This window comes from Lactuca virosa, chromosome 5 (assembly GCF_052849685.1).
Source record: "Lactuca virosa cultivar CGN04683 chromosome 5, Lactuca_virosa_CGN04683_v6, whole genome shotgun sequence".
In the NCBI taxonomy this organism is placed as follows: Eukaryota; Viridiplantae; Streptophyta; class Magnoliopsida; order Asterales; family Asteraceae; genus Lactuca; species Lactuca virosa.
The window spans coordinates 379,977,274-379,992,413 of NC_136430.1; the positions used below are offsets into that span (position 1 = coordinate 379,977,274).

A 15,140-nucleotide genomic window follows, 5' to 3' on the forward strand; every position below is an offset into this window, starting at 1 on the left:
AACGTCCGACTTAACACATTATTGGTTACCACTAAGTCGGTCGTTTTTCTGTTACAATCAATACTGTGTTAAGGAGGTCCGATCGAAACACCCGTGGTCAGTTCCTCCATTCGTTGCTTTCTACTACCTTGCGCCGCCACATCATCTTGTCGGAAATCGTCGATCGTTGCCTACAATCCGTTATTTTCAACCAAAACTACACCAATTGACTACCCACACTGCCGTCAATGGCGACAATGTTAGATATTGGGTTTTTCAAACCACCATATCCACCGCTAAATCTTTTCAGGTAGTGCAGGCTTGAAGCTTTGATGTTATAAGGTTGTGCATGGGTTTGTGGAAGGCAACGAATGGAGGAACTGACCAGGTAGTATGATTTTGTGGTGTAAGCTGGTAAAATGCAACAAATGGAGGAACTGATAGGGGTGTTTGGGCTGGACTTCTTGGTGGTTCAAATAGTGATGGTTCTAGTGGAAAACGATCGACTTAGTGGCAAATATAAAGGATTCTGACGGATTGTGAAGAGGTTGTCGCAGGTGGCTACTGGATAGCGGCGTTGGGTGAAACAGGTTGGTAGTGTTTCCGTCGGACCTCCGATGAAGGTGATTAACGGTGGTCCTGACGATTTTCGACAATGGGATGCGGTGCTTTTGCGTATTCCGAAAACTTTGTGGTAGAACCAATAAATTAAAAAGAATTAATAATATACATTTAAAAAAAATTAATGATCCACTAAAATATTATTTATTATATATAAAATATAATAAATTAAATGTAATAATCCAATAAAAAAATCTAATAACTTTTTTAAAAAAATATTCCAATAAAAAAATTTAAATAAATAGTTAAAAGAACTTAATAATATAATAATATAATATTTATTAATAGATAAATATTATATATTAAAAATAGAATTAGCCGATATATAATAATCAGATAAAAAATTAATCCAATAAAAATAAAATTAAAAAAAGAATTAATGTATAATAGTTCAATAAAATTAAAAAGAAAGAAGAATTAATATATAATAATTCAATAAATTTATAAAGAAGAATTACAGAAATGGTCCTTGTAATTTGGTGAAAAGAGATAACCGCAAAAATGGTCATTGAGGGTAAAATTGTCATTTTAAAAAAGTTAACAACCAAATGTTAAAGTTAACGAAATAGGGACCAAAACCACAACTAAAACATCAAATAAGGACCTTTTTTGCTAATAAACTTTTTTTTGGACCTTACCCAAAGAAATTGGCAAACCACAGGGACCATTTTTGCAATTTTGTCTTTTAAATTTCAAATCTAAAATTTCAAATTTAAATAAATTTTGGTTTGAACCTTCATATTTAATTTTTTGTTTCACCCAACCCGCATAACATACGAGTTTCACAACTAGTAATAGAACAAATAATAGACTATTAGATGGAATGTACAATAATAATAACAACATTTTAAAGAAAATTATTTAATAGGGCCAAAAACATAAAAATCGTTTTACATAGTTTGTTACCACCAAAGGGCTTCTAGCCCAGCGGTATCCGGTGTTGCCCTCCCTCCTTGAGGTTGAAGATTCATGTTCCACTGTGAACATAGATGAAATAATTTAGGAGTAGTTTAGTATAATATTGTATTTGCCATTCCAAAAAAAAAACATAGTTTGTTACCTAAAATAGAAAAAGTTAAAGGTATTTGTTAAGGTGAAAACCATTCAATAGCTTTGGGACCATTTATGAAGTTTTCAAAAGTACCTAGAGAACTGTTCATCGCCGTTTAACAGGCAGTTCCGACAACCGCGAGGGCGGAGCGCGATGGGGAGAACCGTCAGTGACGCCGCCTCCACAGTGCCGCTGTTGAAGAGAGAGGACTGTAAGCGTACCAAACATGATTCTGCTTTCTCGCAATGGAAGGTAATCTTCTCGTTCTATTAGTTTTCTTTAGATCTGGAATGCGAGCAACAATTATGAAACTGTTTTTTACTTTGAATTTAAATTTCGAATTGTAATTATTTACAATCGCAGATTGTTCTCAGCTCCGATTTAGTTTAATGCTTCCACTACTCACTTTTTTTTTGTTGATTTTGGATATGAATGAACAATGGTACAGTGATTGGCGTCATCGATTCTCCTACATTTGATTTCTATAATTCTCTCTCTGTCTACTTCCATATTTATAATTTGATTTTGAAGAAGATCGGATAGCGTGCACCAATTAGGAAACTTTTTTACTTTGATTTCAATTTTTAAATTGAGTTATCCATCAGCAAACGTTGTTCTCAGCTCCATATATATGTGTGTGATTTTTGATACGAAGATGAATGGCGTAACGATCTGAGTTCTTGATTGTTTTACATTTGATTTCCATAATTCCTGAATGAACTTTGAATTCCAATTTTGGCATACTTCCAAAACAATTTTATCATATTTATGTATGTTAATTTCCAGATCCTAATCGGGCCTCGTGATTGGGAAGATTATTTGTTGAGCAAAGAAGGCGCAGAGAGATACAGGACTCACAATCTTCCAAATTGTTCTTCTTGTCCAGGGGTTTATGAGCTTGGGATAGCTGTTTCACTCCCACAAACAGAATCAAAAACTAGTAGCCAACTTAGCTCCAAAAGGATAATTCCTGTTTATCTTGGACAAGCTGATAATGTTAGAACCAGACTTCAGCAGTATGGTCGTGATGGTGCTCATTTGGAGAATGGCTGGTCAAACGGAGATCAAACTGACCGGAAAGTCCTTGGATTGTTCTCTGACATATTCTCTTACGGCTTTGCACTTGCATTTCGATGGGCTCCAGTAAATAACATCTTTTCATTCTAAATTTCCTTTTATTATTATTTGATGGATAATGCTACATTGGACATGACATTACATAGTTATACTGTATTTAAGTATTGGATTTTACAGATGGATAATAAGAAGGATGCTGAGAAAACAGAAACCCAGCTTTTAAAAACCTTCGATTACGCATGGAACCGAGGGATGAATGGGGAACGCCGCCCTTTTGACATCCATCAAAAGCTTAAAACCGCTTCCAACACTAAAAGGGTTCCCATATCCCGGGTTTTCAAAAAGCTTCATCTCATTCGTCCAAAAAAGGTGGGTCTTAATATCAAACATTGCGACCCACCCGTTTTGGAAAACGGATCTAACTTCTACACCAAGCCAAATGACACAAATATCCTCACAAGAATCTTCAAATTAACCCCATCACGCCCTTCGCTAGTAGCCAACAATTATGATACAAACAACAACAGTGATGATAACCGAATATGTGGTGTGGCCTTGGGTCACGGATCTATATGTACTCGACCTCCTGTTGAGGGAAGAAAGAGGTGCGTTGACCATAAAGGGATGAAAGTCAACGCGTCTGTAAAAGTAAAATCCCGTTTATTTACTGATACTAATACAGAGACAGATGTGTGTTGTGGGGTCACCGTCGATGATGATGGTTCTATATGTACAAGAATGCCTGTTGCAGGGAGAAAACGATGTGAGGAACACAAAGGAATGAGAATGAAAATGCAAAAGAGTTATGAAGGACACAAGGGCATAATGGTCAATGGAAAAATTGATGTGGATTCGTTGACTTGTGTAGGGGTTACAGTGAATGGTTCGTTTTGTAGAAGGAAAGCAGGTGAAAATAGTAAGTTTTGCTGGCAACATCATCAGGGCCGAAATTGATGGGTGATTCTCAATCAACGGATGTGAAGTGTGAAAGGTTGTATACATATAATTGATATGATTTGATTCTTTTTATTAAAAATAATGTGTTATCGTATAGATATGAATATAAAAACTATACATTATAAAAATGATCTGTTTCTTTTAATAAAATGTTTTATGAGCTTGAGTGTCGTGTTTCAGTTTAGTTGAATTTTGTATGAAAACTTTAGGCCTCTTAAAGTTATAACATAACTAAAATATTATTAAACTTAGGATTAGGATTGCTGATACATCTAATGGCCTATTCTCCATTTGATTATATTGATTTATTAGTTTATCATAACTCCATACATTTTTAAGGGATTGCCTTGATCGATCCATAGAGAAGCATTTTGGTTCGATACGCCTGTTTGAAGATTTTGAAACTATTCATTGCAAGCTGCGATCAAATTAGAGCTACATAAATGGGGGCCCAACCCAGAGGCAAAAGAACCCGGCCTAGTCAAAGGCCGGTCAACAAATGCCAAGAGCTATTTATCTGGAAATCAGGCTTGATAAGGCCCCCGGGCTTTTGCCTGGGCAGCCAATGGGCCAAAAGCCCGGGTTATCTTGGGCTTTTGTTTTTGTTTTCCGTTCATTTGAGTATCATTTTGGCCGATTAAAGGCACACAATTAAGAACGATGCATGGATTTTATAATTAAAAAAGCTTACAAAATAAGAAATAGAAATATGTTTCTATTAAATTGTAAATACTTGGGAAGTAAGTAAAAAATATTAGAGTAAATTTCAAAATTGATCCAATGTAATTTGCAGAACAATATATGGATAAAATGCAAAATCTTTTCAACTTGCATAAGTTTTTTCATTATTATTATTATTATATTTTGATGTTGTCAAACAGACTATAATATCATTCTAATTTGTTTTATTTTGTTTTTTTTTTCTGTTTTTTGCATTTTCTTATATTTAAATTACAAAATTAGCCAAATACACTAATTACCTTACAAATTTAGCCAAAAAAAATAAAAATTGCAAAAATAACCACGAAATTCGCAGATGGAAATGACCCATCTGCGATTTTGGCTTTCCATCTGCGAATGTACAAGTGCCTAAAGCACAGTTGTGCTTTAGGCATTTGTACATTCGCAGATGGAATAGTCCATCTGCGATTTCGTAGATGGAATTGTATAAAACTGTTTTTTTTTCTTCATTTTTCACTCTTCAATCCCAAAAAACTCTCTCTCGAGGATTCCCTGTGACGATTTCTTGAAGGAAATGGACGATTATTTCAACAATACTGAAAATATGGTTAGATTTTAACTCTTTTTATCTTTTAATTAACATTTATTTAGTATATGTCTTTATTATTTTATTATTTATTGTATTAGTTAGTGTAAAAAAAATGAAATTATATTGTTTGTGATAGGGTAATTTTGTTGTATTTGATAGTTTTAATATATTTTATTAGTAAAGTTGAAGTTTAACGGGCATTCTTTCCAGCCTGACTCAAATACAAATAGGAGGTGGGTTTGTTTGGTTTGAACATAGGCTCACGTTCCTCAGTAATATCATCATGACTCTCGAAGTCATGCGCGGTAGGGAGCCTAGGGCATTGATTATCGGGCGCTCAACAAGGTAACCTAACCATCAAGAACAAGTATCCACGTATGAATGTACAAGTATAGACTGCGTAGAGTGTGCATTGGCTAGTTGTACATTTAGTAAAATGGTTAGAATATGTTAATTTTTTTAAGTTCTTAGTTAAATAAATTGTTAGAATATATTATTTGTCGTTTGTATAGTTGTTGTATAACTTGAAAAATTGTATATACTTATCGTATAATTGTTTTTATAAATTGAAAAATGGTTAAAATAATGTTTAGAATATGTGTACAATAGTCGTTTGTATATTTGTCGTATAAGTTGAAAATTTGTATATATTTGTTGTTGAAGTAGAAAAATTTATATATTATGGTTAGAAAATGTTACAATATGTGTACAATAGTCGTTTGTATATTTGTCATATAATTTGAAAATTTGTATATATTTGTTGTTTAAGTAGAAAAATTTTTATAGTATGGTTAGAAAATGTTATTTTATATAATTTGAAAGTTAAAAATCGTTTGTATACTTGTCGTATATAATAGAAAATGTTACAAGTTATTTTATATAACTTGGAAAATTGTTTATATAGTTGTCGTTTAAGTTGAAAAATTGTTATAGTATATTATTGTTTTTCAACATAAATATATAAATTATTGATTAAATGTTTGTATTTCCATTGTTATTATTGTTTATGTTTGTAAATTGAATGTCGGATTATTATTGCATTTAATAATCAAATATTTTAAAATGAAATAGTTGTTTAGTTTTCTAATATGTTATTGTTTTTTGTGCAGCATGATTATAATAATTTCAATGTTAAAGCTATTGTCAACTTAAAAGGATTGGGGTGTAACATATGGGAAGTATTTGATGTGTTACATGGTGTAAGACGTGATATATTTAGAGATACGGTATTTGGTTACTTGTTGGACGTCCCTCGTTTACAAGGGGACGGATTGATGTTCCACAAGATGTTTCTTCATCAGATACGGTCGGACGCTATTTTATCTCCAGATGGAATAAAACGGTTATATTTTAGAATAGGTGATACAAAAATGGTATATGAGCCCGAAGAGTTTTGTTTGATAACCGGGTTGAATTTTGGGGAGTATCCAAAAAATATCGGGAAAAAGTGTCAGAAAAAATAGTTAGTAGTAAAAAAAGATGTTTATTGCGTGAGCGGGTATTTCCGAACTATACAAATAGTTCGGTGAAAATCGGTGATCTGAAAAGTTTTATTTTAAATCAACCATTCTTAGAAGTTGGCGACGCTGATGCAGTTAGAGTATGTTTGATATACATTTTGTGTGAAGGTTTTTTGGGAAAAGAAATAAATGATCGGGTGCCACAATATTGGTTTTTTTTGTTGATAATTTGGATGTCTGGAACATGTATTTTTTTGTTTACTTTGAAAGTTTTATATTATTAATGTTAATTTATATTATAACTAATATTTTTTTTTGTAAGTTTCGCTTGGGGTAGCTATTTATGGGATTTTACGTATGATGACCTTGAGGATACGTGGAACAAGATAAATAAATATTTATCACTGCCTGAGCGTCGTCAAACTTTAAAATACACCGTCTCAGGATTTACGGCTCCATTTAGGGTATAAAAATTTATTTATATTTAAATGGTTTTATTGTTATGTTAGTTATTTTAATTTTAACTTTTATTACTGTAATTGTAAAAATTATAGATATGGATATATGAGATGCTTCCGGCTGTTCGTGCCTGTGGATTTGTATTGAGAAAAAATAGAGATTTGCCTCGGATGAAACGATGGAGTGGGACAAAAAAATTGAAATGGGTTGATGTGAACAAGATTTTTTCAAAGATACAGGTTTAAAAATATTTTTTTATTTTTAATAAAATTCATTATTATGCTCTTATATGCATTTTTAATATGTTCAATTTTTTAGGAGGGACAACCACCAAGAAAAAAAATGCCACCGAGTGATGATGAGATGACATCTTGTTATTATATGTCATTTCAAGAGTATGTATATGGTGAACCGAAATCAGTTCCATCCCCAGTACGGGACCATTTTAGGAGACAAGACGAATCTTCGTCTAGTATGTCGTCAAGCGGTCGCTCTCACGGTAGAGGTGGGCGCAGTGGGAAACCTAACTTAGAGGAGGTGTTGAAACGGCTACATGCACTGAAGCAACAGGTGTTTACGAACCGAGAACCTACAGAGGTGTTTGTTGAAGAAGTGAATAATGAAGATCTATGAAATAACATCAGTTTTGACGAGCCTGCAGTATTCCAAACAAATTTTGATAAACCGGTTAGTTACACGATACATTTTTTTTAATTTATTAACATATTTGAAAATTTGTGTTCATATTTTATATTTGAAAATGTAGGTTGTAGAAGATGAAGTGATGAATAAAAATAATACAAATGAAAATATTTTTGGTGGTATTGAAGACGACAAGGTTATTATATATATTACAGTTACGATTTTAATAATTAATTTTTAAGGTGTCTTTCGTTAATAACTATAATGTGTTAATTTTAATGTAGGAGTTGGACGAGGGGAATGAGAATGCGGGTTGTAGTAGGAACAAATTTGATGATGATGTGTTTGATATAAATGATTATAATGAACTCTAAAGAGGTTGTTATACTTATATTTATTTTAATTTTTTTTAGTACATTGAAACATTTTTTAATTAGAGATTTTTGCTTATTAATGTAGGTGTCGGAGGAAGATGAAATAATAATTACGGGAAATGTAAATTATTATGATGCTTATGGTTTTGATGGCAAAGAAGTTACACCCGATAGACTGAGAGCTCGAAATCCATCAAAGTATTTGTGCCCTCCTTACACCGAGGTATTCGTTTAATTTTAAATCTTATATTGTAATAATAGAATTTTATTTTTATGTGAATTATTTGAAAGATAGAGATCTAAACATTTGAATGTTGTTTAGCTGCACACGACACCGAAGCAAAAAAGAAGACCAAAAAAGAAGGTTGATATCAAATCCACAAGCCCCGTTCCTCCTCCAGCATTTGTTGTTGCTCACGAGTTCTCCGTGTTGCGCCTGCAACCTTACGTAGCAGGCGGTGAGGTTGTGATCCAGAATTATTTATTTCATTCATATGACGTGCAACATCGTTTGTTTAATTTGGTGTTAGATAGAGATTTTTGGAGCGCCTTGTTTGGCCATACACATGACGGGTGGTTGGAGACAGCGGTAAAATAATAGATAATTTATTATTTTAAAAGTATTTTCTTTTTTGGTTAATAACAAAAGTATCATAATTTTGTGCAGCATATCACCCTTTGGTATAGACTACTGATGGAGAGACGTTTTGATATCGACCGACATACAATAATGCCTCCAAATTATTTTGTTTGCCATGCTTTGGAGGAAGGGCAGGATTGGAGGGCGTTTATGGCTGATATTGCTAGATACCCCAACTTCATGGTTGCTTGGTGGGATGTCGATACGGTAAACTGAATTTTATTTTTTGAAAATATTTTCGTTATTGTCGTTATGTTTTTGTATTCTTATATGTAAACAAAATTTATTTATTTATTATCCTTACACAGGTCCTATTGCCGATTCATTCAGCCCCTAGTCACTGGTTATTTGGGGAACTACGATTGGCGAATATGGAAGTCCATATTTATGACAGTCTCGGTAGAGGGGCTTATGAAAAATTCAACTCTGATTGAACCTTTACCAAATTTGAAGCTCGGGTGGCAGATTATTTAGACAAAATTGACTATTGGGCCCGGAGGAACATCCCAAGGATTCCATTGAATATGCAATTCATATTCGAAACAAATGTTCCCCAACAAAGTAGTCATTTGGGAGATTGCGGTGTTTTTGTTTGTATGTTTATGGAACAATTAGTTTCAGGCCAACCAATACGTGAACTTATTGACCCAAGGAACGCAACTTTAGAGTTTCGCCAACGGATGGCAAAAAATTTTTGGGGGTCGAGTCTTGGTCCTATGTAGTTGGATTATATATTTGTATATGTAATTGTATGTTGGATTTAATGACCTATTAATAACTTCAATACTTACAACATAAGAACGACACCACCATTTGTTTTAAACTAACAAGTACACTCCTCTAAACATAACAACAAATACAACAATTTATTGATGTAACAACCTCAAAACTATGAAAACAATACTAAAAAGCTTACAACTTGTAAACAATAATTGCCAAAAACAACACCCAACTACAAACCAAGGCTATCTTTAACTTCTTATTTTCTGATTGAAAGAGCTTGTTACAGTTAGCTATTTTAGCTATTACGATAGATGATTGGTCCTTCTCTTCATCAACCCAACTGATAAACCCGCATTTTGGTCCCTGTAAATTTAAACATTGACAATAAGAATTGTTGCCATATAATGATTAGGGTGTAAATATGAATGAAGTTAAGAACATGATACCATATATGGGCAAGCGTAAAATAATCTTCCTGGGTTTTTAGCTGTACCCGAAATCCTAATGACACGTTCACCTCCGCAATTACAGTATGCCATTCGCCTTTTTTATTCTATCTAATATGAATTACTTTCACAGATAAATTTCATGGAGTTACTTTACACCCATTTATAGAAGAAATTTTATTACAGACAACTATGTTTTACTATGAAATGAACTAGTTTGACTATGAATTAAAAAAGTTGAACTATGAACTGCATACAAGTACATTGTCTTGTCTTGTCGGTCAGTGATATTTGACTATGAAATGAACTGGTTTGACTATGAATTTAAAAAGTTGAACTATGAACTGCATACAAGTACATTGTCTTGTCTTGTCGGTCAGTGATGTTTGACTATGAAATGAACTGGTTTGACTACGAAATTAAAAAGTTGAACTATGAAATATGAACTGTAGAGAAACACCAATTTGTATATAATTATAATTGTATTTGTGTGATGATTATAATACACTTTCATTGCTTGTGAAAATGAGTACTTACACCGAAAGAAGCTTTTCTCAGCTACCAATATTCTTGCATAATCTACAAAGAACAAATCCTAATACGTTCACAGCCATCAAGAAAACTGATACCAACCGCTTTCAATTCTGTTTTGTGGCTTTAGGTTGCGTGGTATAACATATTTGTTTTATTGACTTAATTAATATTTCTTGGTAATGTATCTCGTTTACTCTTTACTTATCACTAATTTATGTTTGTTTTTTTATGCAGATTCGTACCTTCCTTAGGTGCATGATACCGTTAATATATGTGGGTTATTTACCCCTTCTTGGGAGCTATCTGACAACAATGTACTTCGCAGTGGCTTTGGATGGAAATCATGAACCCCTACTCTTAGCAATTGGTTTGGGAACCTTAGAGTGTGAAGAATCATGGAGATGGTTCATGATGAAGTTAAAAGAGTGTTTAGGTGAGGATACAAAGGTTGGTTTCATAAGCAACCTATGTGATAAAATAGACTTTGCTGTTCAGAGTGTCTACCCAGATTCGTATCATGGATATTGTCCTAAAGATATAACTCAAAAAATACGTGACTCTGTCGGACATAACGATACGGAAGTCGAATCATTGTTTTGGAAGTCATGCAATGCATATAGTGTTCATGATTTTTACTTGTGTCTGGAAAGGTTGCAAAGTGCATGTAGGAAACCACCTTTCTGCACCTTGCTTAGGAGTCCAATTTTCTGGCTTGACGATATAGCAATTTCAAAATGGACACGAGCATTTTTCCCAAAAGTACGTTACAATGTTAAATCGATTGATGTCCCTGAAATGTTGCAAATTATATCCACGTCCACACGTGAGTTTCCTATAACAACGATAATTGAGTTAATAAATACGTCGATACAATCAAAGTATGCTGAACGGGCTGAAGTGGCGGGTAAGGGAGATTGTTATATTTAGTTTTTTCTTGTATTATTATTTTTATAAAATTATCAAATTTTCCAGGGAGGTTGTCTGGTCGGTTGACCCCTTATGTTGAGAGTAAGCTTCAAAAACGTGTCAACAAGTCTTATAATTGGATGGCAAGACGTTTGTATGGGGATACAATTGAAGTCGATGACAATATTTCCACCAACAAAGTACAACTTGAACGTAGGGTATGTAGTTGTGGGAAATGGCAAAAAAGCGGTATACCATGTGGCCACGCTATAGCATCTCTAAGAACCCGTACGTCTGAAGCCATTCACGAAATGGTTGATTACAAGTTCACTGCTTTTGTGTATCGAATTGCATTTGGATCTGAGTTGGTGAATTCTATACCATCACATGTGCACTGGGAAATACCAAATGAAACGGTGGTCATGTTACCTCCCTAAAAGATGTAGTTATTTATGTACCCCGTATGCATTTTTAATATGTCGTATTATGTATTAGTTATTCATGTACCCCGTTTGCATTTTATGTCGTATTATGTATTAGTTATTCATGTACCCCTTTTGCATTTTATGTTGTATTATGTATTAGTTATTTATGTACCTATTTTGTTAATTCTTTTTTAATTGCGATTGAGGAAACAACAAACATTAAAAGTAAGGGACATTTATTAACTAGTCACAAAAGACACGTACAACAACAACCAACTTAACTAACGAAATACAATTAACTTAACCAACATGCATATTAAAAACGAGGGACATTCTTTAAAAGATTCCATGCATCTGCGTGGGTAAACTCGCTACCATCATATTCAAAACGGTATAGTTCCAAAGCCACCTATCGTAGAATGTGTTCATCCGTATTTGCATGTTCATTATCCAACTCGTTATAAATACGTTGAAATTGCTTCACCTTTATTTTCAAATCCAGAAACTTCGCTTTGACATCTCTTCTTCTTCGATATTGAGTACGCCCCATTAAATGGTGAAACAAATGACAGACACGAGACCAAAATGATCCAGCGCGAACTTGTGGCGGACCCGGTGGAAAATCCTCCTCTACAGTTACAATCCAAGCTTGAACCAAAGCGACCTCCTCTTCGTTGCTCCATATATGTGGTACAGGTGAGTCCATACTTGCAAGGGGAAAAGCAATGCGATACAATTAAAATGGATATTAACAACTATTTATAGCGACTCCTTATTTTCCCGGTGCAATGGCTTGTCAACTCAAGTAGCAGTGTATTGTGTTGTCATTCGATGGAATGACTTGTCAACTCGAACAGTGATTTGTTGTGTTCTCAGTTAGTACACTGCGTTCGTTAGTTAAGTTGGACTATGAATTGCAGACAAATTAGAAGATTGGACTGCAATATTGTGTATAAACTACTATAAATTGACATTAAGTTAAATAAATAGTTTACTAAACGATGTTACAGCTGTTCATATATTATTTTTGACATTTTACTCTCTTTGTTTCAATAAAAATGAGTTCTATACCATGGAGCAATGACGAGTTCTTGGTTCTTACACGTGCATATATTCATGTGTACGAGACCAGCAAGTTGAACGATCCAATGTTTTGGACTCGTTTAACCAATATTTTCAACGCTGAAAACCGAATGACTACAACAAACGATCGTGGCGAACTAGACATCTTAGCAAGATGGTATGAAATGAAAGCCGAAGTTCTATTATTCAACAATCTTTATACCAAAATTGACGACACCCGTTTAAATGCTACCGAGGAGGTCATCTTGGAAGCTGCTAAGGAGGAATACAAGTCATTAAGTGACGGGTTGAAATTCCAGTTTGAAGCCCCTTGGAATATTTTGAAATATATCCCGTTTATTTAAAATCTATTTCAATTTATTAGGTGAGTAGTAGGTTATTTTCATGTATTACGTATGTATTGGATGCATCTCCTATGTTTAATTTTAATTAATAAATGCTCATTGCATTAGTTTTCACAATACATTAGAATACATTACTTACAACAATTCCATGAACCATTACAAACATTACAACAATTACATGAAAAACAACGAATTAAACTTAAACTATTAAACTAACAACTATTACATGAAACATTAAACTTATGACATTACTACAAACAAAGCATTAAAATAAAAACCAAGTCCATGGGTTATTATTAACGGAAAATAGAGTGGTCTACATGAAATACTGATTATTTTTAACAGCCTTCCAAACTTCCTCATATTCGAAGTCTCTGCCTTCACGCTCACAGATGTAAAAATCTGTAACAACTTCCAAGAACTCTTCTTCGTCCCGACAACGAAGTTTGGTACTTTTCGCATAATTAATAAAACACTAATATTATATTAAAAATTAACTTAATACCTGCAAAGTTACGTCTTTGAAACCACCACTGTTGCATTGTTGCACGAAAAAAATCGATCAACATAAGTATCGGCACCTTACGTGCGTGTCTAGATAATGCATTTATAGACTCCGCACTGTTGAAAGACATAAGATTGTATCGGTTCCCTCTAAAATGTGCCCTTGACCAATTTTCTGGATTTATACTTTTTAAGTACTCCCAAACTGGTTCTTTTGTCTTTTTTCATAACATCCATGGCAGCGTCAAAAGCATCAACTGTGTACGCCCTACAAGCCTCCCAAAAAATTCCTTTAACTGTGTTACTCTTCCCGAATCTAGATACTATGTTGAAATACAAATGGACACCACATATTCCGTGATGAGCGTGAGGAAAAATGTTGGCAACGGATGTTGCTATAGATGGAGACCTATCGGATATAATTGTAAGCTCCTGCATATTGCCTATGCAATCACGTAGTTTTTGAAAAAACCATGTCCAAGAATCTGTACACTCATTTTTGCATATACCATATGCAACCGGTAATATTTGGTTTTGTCCGTCCTTAGTAACTGCAAGTAACATGGTACCTTAGGTGAGCTCCATCTACTACAAGGGTCGGTTTACAAAATTTGACAAAAGCGCGTACCTAAAATACATTGTATATTTATTTAAATACACCAAAATAAAAATGAAAAAATTAATAAAATATTAAAATACTAACCGAGCAACCAAGTGCGACGTACAAAAACTCAAAGCGATGATCACCATCTGTTTTAATATGTATCACCGTACCCGGATTATGTTTGACCAAATTGTGACAATAAGCCGGAAGTTTGGTAAAAGATTCCTCTTTCGTACCCCATAACAACAACAATGCATATTGCTTCGCACGCCATGCCTGATGGTATGAGATATTGATATTCAATTGAGCATTCATATCATTAATAATATCTTTTCCCCGATAAACTCTACTATAATCTTCAGCCAAGACATCAGCAAGATATTCACCCAAAACATATTTGTTTGTTTGTCGATGATTAGGTTGCAAAATTGTTGAAGAACATGTGTGTACATCAACAAATTTATTCACTTGGAAAAGTCCATCAGAATTTTTAATTGCTTTTGCTCTTAGTAACCAAGAACAATTTTCCGAAACACACACAGCCTCATACCTTGATTTGGTGGATCTACTTGTCCTCGTCTGAAAACCTTCTCGAAGACATTTTTTACCAATACACCGTTTTAAAAGTTCTTTGTTCTTAAATATACTCTCACATTCAATCTTTTGAAGATTGATGTCTACCATCAGTGTTGGGATATCTTCATTAATATCAACTGGGCATGCTGGTACAGGGGGCATACCGTAAAAAAGGTTATCGGGAAACTTAGCTTTAACTTCATCACCCAACTCATCTCAATCTGAATTGCTTTGTAAGTTGGTTATATCTAAACGTACATCAGCAACATCAACATAATCCCCATAAACATGCTTTTTTACATCTTTTTTACTCAAAAAAATTTTCTTTTTACTTTTATGTACTACACGACTATTCATAACTTTAAGTTCTTGTTCGGGAACATCAACACCACGACCACCCACATCATTAAGATATGTACCAACATCATCATCACCAACATACTTGTAATTCTCAGGATCCACATA

At 33.7% G+C, this 15,140-nt stretch overlaps 3 protein-coding genes across 3 annotated transcripts; 2 read left to right on the forward strand and 1 right to left on the reverse strand.

The window, feature by feature from the left end:
• The first annotated feature begins 1,689 nt into the window (after positions 1-1,689).
• Positions 1,690-3,851, forward strand: LOC145117524 (protein EFFECTOR OF TRANSCRIPTION 2-like). The gene is made up of 3 exons (XM_079053815.1): positions 1,690-1,903; positions 2,438-2,794; positions 2,906-3,851. Exons 1-3 carry the CDS (start codon positions 1,805-1,807, stop codon positions 3,680-3,682), a joined length of 1,233 nt encoding a protein of 410 aa, XP_078909941.1. The 5' UTR covers positions 1,690-1,804; the 3' UTR covers positions 3,683-3,851.
• A 6,373-nt stretch (positions 3,852-10,224) lies between these two features.
• On the forward strand, positions 10,225-11,576 carry LOC145113704 (uncharacterized). The gene is made up of 3 exons (XM_079049764.1): positions 10,225-10,368; positions 10,468-11,137; positions 11,206-11,576. The coding sequence occupies exons 1-3, from the start codon at positions 10,225-10,227 to the stop codon at positions 11,574-11,576; spliced, it is 1,185 nt and encodes a 394-aa protein (XP_078905890.1).
• A 2,069-nt stretch (positions 11,577-13,645) lies between these two features.
• LOC145113705 (uncharacterized) lies at positions 13,646-14,837 on the reverse strand. The gene is made up of 2 exons (XM_079049765.1): positions 14,199-14,837; positions 13,646-13,927 (listed from the first exon to the last, which is right to left on the reverse strand). The coding sequence occupies exons 1-2, from the start codon at positions 14,835-14,837 to the stop codon at positions 13,646-13,648; spliced, it is 921 nt and encodes a 306-aa protein (XP_078905891.1).
• Positions 14,838-15,140: the final 303 nt, after the last annotated feature.

What these genes read in the sequence shown, in the direction of transcription:
- LOC145117524 (XM_079053815.1), top strand. Translation starts at nt 1,805, where the DNA reads ATGGGGAGAACCGTCAGTGACGCCGCCTCCACAGTGCCGCTGTTGAAG. An exon ending in CTGCTTTCTCGCAATGGAAG is followed by an intron (nt 1,904 to 2,437) that starts GTAATCTTCTCG and finishes GTTAATTTCCAG; the next exon opens with ATCCTAATCGGGCCTCGTGA. An exon ending in TTGCATTTCGATGGGCTCCA is followed by an intron (nt 2,795 to 2,905) that starts GTAAATAACATC and finishes TGGATTTTACAG; the next exon opens with ATGGATAATAAGAAGGATGC.
- LOC145113704 (XM_079049764.1), top strand. Translation starts at nt 10,225, where the DNA reads ATGAGTACTTACACCGAAAGAAGCTTTTCTCAGCTACCAATATTCTTG. An exon ending in TTGTGGCTTTAGGTTGCGTG is followed by an intron (nt 10,369 to 10,467) that starts GTATAACATATT and finishes TTTTTTATGCAG; the next exon opens with ATTCGTACCTTCCTTAGGTG. An exon ending in TGAACGGGCTGAAGTGGCGG is followed by an intron (nt 11,138 to 11,205) that starts GTAAGGGAGATT and finishes CAAATTTTCCAG; the next exon opens with GGAGGTTGTCTGGTCGGTTG.
- LOC145113705 (XM_079049765.1), bottom strand. Translation starts at nt 14,837, where the DNA reads ATGCCCCCTGTACCAGCATGCCCAGTTGATATTAATGAAGATATCCCA. An exon ending in ACGTCGCACTTGGTTGCTCG is followed by an intron (nt 13,928 to 14,198) that starts GTTAGTATTTTA and finishes GGCAATATGCAG; the next exon opens with GAGCTTACAATTATATCCGA.